At 44.2% G+C, this 8,237-nt stretch overlaps 1 protein-coding gene across 1 annotated transcript; it reads right to left on the bottom strand.

Annotated features, from left to right (window-relative positions):
• Nucleotides 1-3,510: 3,510 nt before the first annotated feature.
• LOC100415848 (phosphoenolpyruvate phosphatase) lies at nucleotides 3,511-7,772 on the bottom strand (the record flags this gene model as incomplete). Its single annotated transcript, XM_044575153.1, is given in 9 exon segments — nucleotides 3,511-3,890; nucleotides 3,995-4,156; nucleotides 4,254-4,375; nucleotides 4,563-4,783; nucleotides 5,503-5,641; nucleotides 6,114-6,337; nucleotides 6,705-6,816; nucleotides 7,276-7,476; nucleotides 7,558-7,772. Coding segments are annotated over 9 exon segments (1,434 nt in total). The 3' UTR covers nucleotides 3,511-3,808.
• Nucleotides 7,773-8,237: the final 465 nt, after the last annotated feature.

Here is an 8,237-nt window from a genome sequence, read left to right as displayed (position 1 = left end):
ACATATTCTATGAAAATCTTTATCGGTCGAACCGTTATGACAACATACGTTATTCCCTTTGTCATTTGTATGTTACTTGCCCGAGATTCGATCATCGGTATCTTCATACCTAGTTCAATCTCGTTACCGGCAAGTCTCTTTACTTGTTCTGTAATACATCATCCTGCAACTAACTCATTAGTCACTTTACTTGCAAGGCTTCTTATGATATGTATTACCGAGAGGGCCCAGAGATACCTCCCCGATACTCGGAGTGACAAATCCTAATATTGATCTATGCCAACCCAAGAAACACCTTCGGAGATACCTGTAGAGCATCTTTATAATCACCCAATTACGTTGTGACATTTGATAGCACACAAGGCATTCCTCCGGTATACGGGAGTTGCATAATCTCATAGTCGAAGGAATATGTATTTGACATGAAGAAAGCAATAGCAATAAAACTGAACGATCACAATGCTAAGCTAACGAATGGGTCTTGCCCATCACATCATTTTCCTAATGATGCGATCCCGTTTATCAAATGACAACACATGTCTATGGTTAGGAAACTTAACGATCTTTGATCGACGAGCTAGTCTAGTAGAGGCTTACTAGGGACACGGTATTTTGTCTGTGTATCCACACATGTATCAAGTTTCCTTTTAATACAATTCTAGTATGAATAATAAACATTTACCATGAAATAAGGAAATATAAAATAACAACTTTATTATTACCTCTAGGGCATATTTCCTTCATGCGGCCCCTCCCAGGTGTCCCTGGGTGAAACCCTAGCGCCAGCAGTGGGTGTGTGGCAGTGTGGCCACCAACGCGTGTGGATCTGACATTCATGTGTGTGAATCAAATGGGGCGGTGTGCCCCGATTGGTGCTGCTCAACTGTGATGTGGCACTATGTATTATACGTTGGCTTGACCTCGTTGGGAGGTTCTGCATGGTGTGGCCCTCTTCTCCCTCAATGTTGCCGGCGAGCAGTGCCGAGACGGTGCAAAAAGGCGGCGACAGGTGTTAGGCTGTCGTGGCGCACACATCAACCACCGGCTAGGCGGCAATGCGGTAATGGTCAGAAGCGACCAGGGCCGGCCCTGTGTTTCAGGAGGCCCTAGGCAAACTCGACGACATGGCCCCTATGTCCTAAGATCATTTATATATGTATGTGTGTGCGTGATACATAAACATCTTTAGTCTGAGATTTGATGACTATAATAATTGTTGGATAGCCATATTATGACAAAAATACTTAAAATATACTAAAATGAAACTAACATGACATGATACATCAAAGAAGGACCAAATTCGAAGAACCCTTCAGTGTTCGAATTTTCGGATCACTTTCTTTCTTTTTTCTCCTATTTTCAGTAACCGACAAATGCTTTTTTAGGCAACATGGCATGGTAATGTCAGAAATTTATACATCGGATGATTGGAACCCTAGACAAGTACGCAGAATGACAAAAAGATTAGGGTGGTTACGTACTGTGAAAGATTTTATTAGAAAATTATACACTGAAATTACTCCATGTACTAAAGAATAAAACAAAAAACTACTAAAAATTGGGGTTTGGGGGGTGGATCAGGAACGTGGTGCGCTAACGGCTCACAAGCGTATAGGTACTACCTCCTTGCTGGATATGCCAGATGGCCGGACTGATGCGCGGCGCGCGCAGCCGCGACAACCAGCGGCGGCCAAGGCGCCGAGCGACAGGCCGGCGATCGAGAAGAGGACGAACAAGGAAGACGAACCGACGAGCAACGAAGGCACGAGCTAATTAGCGAAACTACGACTTGATGAGATCTTGTCTGATTTGTTTCACACAAGCAAAAGGAGCGGCTGTGGCGCCGTGCCTTCGTCTCGCGCAATGACTGACGCTTCGCTAATCGCTACTAGCTCTATCTGATGGGCCTTAATTTTTCTTATATACTTCATCATGGGCCCCCCTCCGGCCTGGGCCCTGGGCCGTCGCTCCCCGGCCATACCCGCAGGGCCGGCCCTGGAAGCGACGACCCATACTACTTGCCTAACTCTTCACTTTAAGGGACCATAGAACAGAAAGCGCCTTCTAAACAACTCCGTAGAAGGGAATGTATATGTGGATATCAAGGATATCATAGAGAATCTGCATTTCTATTACTTTTTATCCCCATGCATGCATTCCCAAGTTGGAGCCTCCATCCGAATTGGGGGACGGGTTTTCGGAGTTAGCTGACCCAAGCAAGATCACACCCCTTTCTCCTGCCAATTGTAGCACGTGTCTTCTAGGTCATAAGGGGCATGATGGCTTGTCCGTGTCCTCACATTCCTCCATCTTAACACCGGCGGTTCATTCAGGGTTCAAGACTCATAGTGAGAACTAAACGCGAGGGTTGTGTGGCAGGCAAGAACACCATTGTTCGCTTTCTTTTCCACCAAGCACGGAGCTAGGATACAAATATATATTACACATATGATTGATTTAAACATGAGTTTAAGGGCCTGTTTGGTTCCAATAAGTCAGGTGACTTAAAACCAGTGACTTATAAGTCACGTCTGTTTGGTTGTCACCTGACCACACCTTCCCACACCAATCCACATCATGCATGTGGTGGGACCCACACAAAAGGAGGTGACTTATAAGTTTTAAGTTGGGGTGGAGCAACTTATGACTTATAAGTTGGGGTGATTTATAAGTTGGGTCTGTTTGGCAAAATAAGTCACTTTTTTCACTTTTCGACTTATAAGTTGGTGACTTGTTTGGAACCAAACAGGCCCTAAACTCATTTTAAGCATGCTTCAGTGAAGAATTTCGTAAAAGGAAACATGAAAGAAAAAAATTCAGATTGGTTTAGATCCATCTTAGCATGACGATTGCTCATCACACCCGAGAGCGTTTAAATGGCTCCCGAGCTCATCTATTCCCGCGCATAAACATTTATCAAAAGAAATACTATAATTTTTTTTTAAAAAATCACTTTTTTGCACATAAGATGTGTTAGTGCGTGAGGTTCGTGCCAAATTTCAGCTCATTTGGACATTTGAGCTGCTCTCGGCAAAAAAACAAAATTGGGGTATGTGAAAAAGTTTATTGTCCATGCACTGATTTTTTTTATTTGTTGAGAGTTGCTCGGATGTCCAAATGGAGCGGATCTCACGCACTAAAATATCTTTCATGCAAAAAAAAGATTTTTTGAATTTTATAGTATACTGGTCATATGAGCCGAAATGGATATTTAATTTTCATCCGTACAAGGAACCGGGACGAACTCTTGAGTCAGGTGAGATGGACAGAGACTCTTCATCATGGTAGGGAAGCTATGGCTCGTGGTACCTACCCACCAACCACGCGCCGGACGTGATGGCACGAGCACGGAGAAGAGAACCGCAGCACCGGCAGCTCCACACCGAACCGGGCGACAGCGGGCCCAACGCGGCCGGCCGGTTTCTCATCGACGGCGACGTCTAGGCAAAGAGACAAAGGGTGCCCTCCTCGTCAGGGTGCTCCGCTCCGGCCGCCGCGTACAAGTACTCCTGATTGATTGATTTATTCGATTAGAATGCCTGTCGACCTGAGCGGTGCAGCTGGCCATCTGGCTGACTGGAATTTTACATGTGTCGGACCGTGTTCATCATTATAAAAGTGCATACAGTGCTAGCACGCAGTCTGCAATAGTGGAAAGAATTCCCAGCCTTCTACTACTATATGCCTCCGTGTCGGCGGCATGAGGTCCGACGATCCGCCGGTCGACCAAGGCTGGCACCAGAGCAAAGCAACAGAGAGCCTCGTGCTGCTGCAAATGCTCTGTCTTACTAGTCACAACAACGAGCTCCTAGAGCATGGACATGAGGCTCTGGAGGCTCTCGTACCGGAGGTGCTTCTTCTTCAGCCGCCTGCGCCGCGTGTTGCCCGCCCTGCCAAAACCACGGTGAATTCGGTCCGTCAGATAGGCGGGCGACAGTTGTTTATCGCCATGTCTTTGTCGAAAACCATCAAGAGTGCTATCGCGGGCGCTCACCAGTACTGGTTGTGGAACACCACGTTGTCCGTGGGCACGTGCTTCCCGTCGTCGTTCCGGTTCCACTGGTACACGGCGTGCGTCCGGTTCACCAGCTGCAGGGTCGAGTGCCCGAAGCTCGCCTCCCTGAATGCCGAGTAGTCCGGCTGCGGGTCATTGAACCTGCAAACATTCAATGAGAAAGCATCGTAAGAGTGCGGCAGGCAGAGCCTAATACAAGGTGTGCTTAGCTTTAGAGCGATGTGTTCGTTCTTCTTACCTCCAGGCGAGTCCTTCCTGGTTGCCTCCATCGCCAACCGTGATGTAAACGGGAGCGGATTTGTCTGGCACCGGGTATCGGTTCCCAGATGTTACGTTGTAGTTGATATTAGATATCCGGTACTGCAAGCAGTGCATATACAAGTATCATGAGAAATCAAAGCTCGGATCTCTTTGAGTAGAACACATAGAATTGTGTAATTTCATCTGATTCGACCATGAGAGATCAAATGTAAAAAAAATCAGATCAAATTCAGCAATTTATTCATAAAGAAGGAGGCTGCGCTCAAGGATGGACTGAAGAGTTTACCGATCTCTCATAGGCATGGACATGGCCTGCAAACACCAAGTCCACCTTGTACTTGACAAACCACTTCTCGAAAGCAGCCCTCATACTCTCGCCCTCCATATAATGCGCGTTATTGCTGTTGTACATGGGAGCATGCATGAGAACAATAAGCCAAGGTGTCTTCTCCCTGTCCACACGCTTGAGTTCACCCCTCAGCCACATCCATTGGGGAGTGTATTTTACTATAAATACCACATACAAGTTTACAAAACATACTTGTGTTAGAATAGTATATCCGACAAAACCATCAATGGTATACACTTTGAAAGGAACATTCAGTTGTCGAATAAAGTACGCTTCTAAAATATAATATATAATGGTCAGAACATGCTGTCAGTGTAGAACTTGTGCGTCTAACCATTAAGCATAGCATCTCATATCAAAGTTGTCGAACCGAATCAATTAGGATACACGATTGACATTTAAAACAGAGTTTTACAAAGGTGGTAATAGCGTGACCCCAATCCCTGTACTACGATTCTCGAACCACGACTCTGGTAACTGTAATACAAGTTTCAAAGAACGTCTTGCTTCCTACTAGAACTGTATCCCTGAAGAGAATAAAATGGTCAATAGCAGTTTCAGACTGAAAGTAGAGACGCTTTTTAGATTTCTACCTTCTATCGCTGTGTATTGAGCTACAGTAAAAGTTTCAAATGTATCAGCAGGACAAAAGGCGAATGACTCTAAACTTCACTGGTATTTACATTACCAGTTGTATCATTAAGTACACGATAACCTGTCAAAAAAAAAAACATGGCAAGACCATATTATTGACTTTTACCCCTGCTTTGGACAAAGGCCAAGCACTTGGAAATCCCATCGCAGCCAAAATCACATCCTCGTTCTTTATCAGAAACTTCATGCAGAAACGAAACAGAGCAAGTAGGAAGGAACTTACCGAAAGGAGAATAGCTGGAGAGCACGATAATATGAGCAGATGCACGCCTGACTGCATACCACATTGGGGAGCTGCTCTTCGATGCCAAATATGGTGTTGAATATCTATGCAGATATGGCTTAAATGTAGAAGTTTCTCCCTGAAATATGAATAGGGCCAGAGTTATGAAGTGACAAGTGTGACTCGATCCTTTCAGAGACGTCAATAAAGCAAAAGCTCAAGACTTATTAAGCTCAGCTAATTAAAAGTTCAAAGGGAAAGACAATGTTGTTCTGAACAAAAGGCTAAGGTTCTAAGCATATAGCCATGATAGTGTGGACCCACACGACCATAATTATGCAGCAAGTCAACTACAACCAACATTGTGTGCCAGCTGAATCTAAACATATATTCCCAAAAGGTAATTCCATAAATATTGGGAATATGCAATATGGTTCATGAAATAAACAGTGTTCCTGTTCCCGATTCAATAGAGGTATATTGCAAAGAAAAAAAATATAGATGCATGAAATATGGCCAACGGCTTTGTCAATCAGTTTTGCCTTGTAGATACATTTTGAGCTTTTACTAGCAAAATTTTGCCAACATGAGGAGATAACATCATAACATACCAGATCAGGCCTGTATTCTATTTCATGATTTCCAGAATTCCATATCCATGGCTGATATGCAGTGCTACGTTCAACAAATCGACCCCAAGAATCCCAACGAATACCATCGTTATGTTGATATCTATCAGCATATGATAAATCCCCAACAAATAGAACACTTTCTCCTCCGCTTTTCAAATAATGTTGAAGAGTTGATAGAGAATTAAATGTTTGCCCCAGATCACCTAGCAAAATAGAGCCAGAAAAAATTAGATTAAACTGCCTGAGTCGCTGACCACTAGGTCTATATCTCACCTATTGGTTGGCATTCCTAATAATCATTTGTCTAGTGTGGCTTTTTTCTTTTATCCTGACAGTGATACAACAGTTCTCTAGAATTTGGACATTAAGAGATAAGGAGAGCACAGACTATGGTTACTTGAATTAAAACGTTAGTAGTGCATATGTGTGAAGTGAAAAGCATGAATTTGGAGCTAATAAGCTGAATTCCCTGCTCAAGCACCCTAGAACCCTAGCTACAGAAAATGCTGTAGAGGTCCAAAGTAATGCAAGACAGCTATGAGACAAAAAGTTAAAGAACAGAAGACAAACCTATGATGCCAAACGTGTATGATGCATCTGTGTCAATTGCTGGAGGTGTTTGAAACCAAAATTCTCGAGCTGAATCTCCAGTACCTATCTTGTAATAATATTTAGTGTTGTACTGCAAACCAAAAACGTAATTAGAATTTTGGATCAGACAATTATTACAAGATTGTTTGCCCAAACAAAAGTAGTACAAGATTAGGTACAAACAGAACTCTTCTTCATGAACTGGGCTGCTACTCCTACAGTCCACAGGTACAAGAAGATGTGATGAATAAATTTCTATGGACATCATGTCCAAATAGAAGAACCCAATACTGTTGAAATTTGGTGATTTTCATTCTTTGGCCACTCCAGTTTCATGTAATGGTTCAGTAAAGTACATCATGAAACCATGGCGAGTTTATTTTGAATGGTGGCTATTTTGGATATGTGCACTCTTGAACAAGATAAATGGTCTACAGCGGAGAAAACTGTTGCAACTTGAGCTCCCATAATTGGCAGAACATATATCATAACCGTAAGGGAAATAAATTTCATAAGAATATATAGGAAACCAAAAAGGACAATTAAATACCTCAAGGCCATCAACAAGGCAATGGTGTATGTATCCAGATTTATAGTCGTAAAATGTATAATTTGTCATTGTCCCTTCGGCTTTCTGATCATAGCGGTTCTCTTCTTTACTGTAAAACACTTGACTCGGCGCAGGTTCCGACGGAGTGACCCATGATACTATGACAGCCTTTCCATCATAGTCACCTTGCGTGATATGAACCTGACAGCAGAACAAGCGGTGAGCACATCACCAGACCACCAGTGATGATGAACTGGTATATCTATTAGCGTAGCTCCGTACCTGCTGTGGAGCATTGTAGCCCTTGGGAGTCGCAAACCACTCGCTGTCCAGAGGCATATCGGTGGACGGGAACTCCGAGCGCACGTAGGAGCTCGTGCGGCGAGAGGAAACGCCATTAGCCAGGCACAACAGAACATGTAACGATAGCGCCGCAAAGCCCAGCCCCCTCATCTGTTCAGAGCAACGCGGATGCCGCCCTCGGCCTGGAAACTCAGCTGCAAACAGAGCATGTATGAGGTTTGTGTGATCTGACCAATGACTGACCGACGGAGAGCTGAGATGGATAAAAGTATTAACAAACGGCCGCGATGTCATGCAAGATCTCCTCAATTTGACATCACAGCTGCGCTTGTGGATCTAGAGCAAAGCGACGGGCAGATCGATATAAACCGAAACCAACACTAGCTCCTCACTTGTCAAACCACTACTAACAATCACTTGTCTCCACTAATATAAATTACTAGCATAATAATGAGCTCACTTCACTTCACTTGTCTGCCTATATACCGAGTCAAAGTCAACAGCCTGCGAGATGCTAAAACCAAGATGTCGCGTGTCCCCCGCGGCGCCATCGATCAATGCTAATTCCGCGGATCGGCTGCTGATTGCCAGCGCTGATCTGGAAATCGAATCGAGTGGGCCTGTCCTACTAATCAGCCATCGAGCGCCAGCGCGCCGCG

This window comes from Triticum aestivum, chromosome 7B (genome assembly GCF_018294505.1).
Source record: "Triticum aestivum cultivar Chinese Spring chromosome 7B, IWGSC CS RefSeq v2.1, whole genome shotgun sequence".
Lineage (NCBI taxonomy): Eukaryota > Viridiplantae > Streptophyta > Magnoliopsida > Poales > Poaceae > Triticum > Triticum aestivum.
This window is presented reverse-complemented; position numbering and strand designations above follow the sequence as displayed.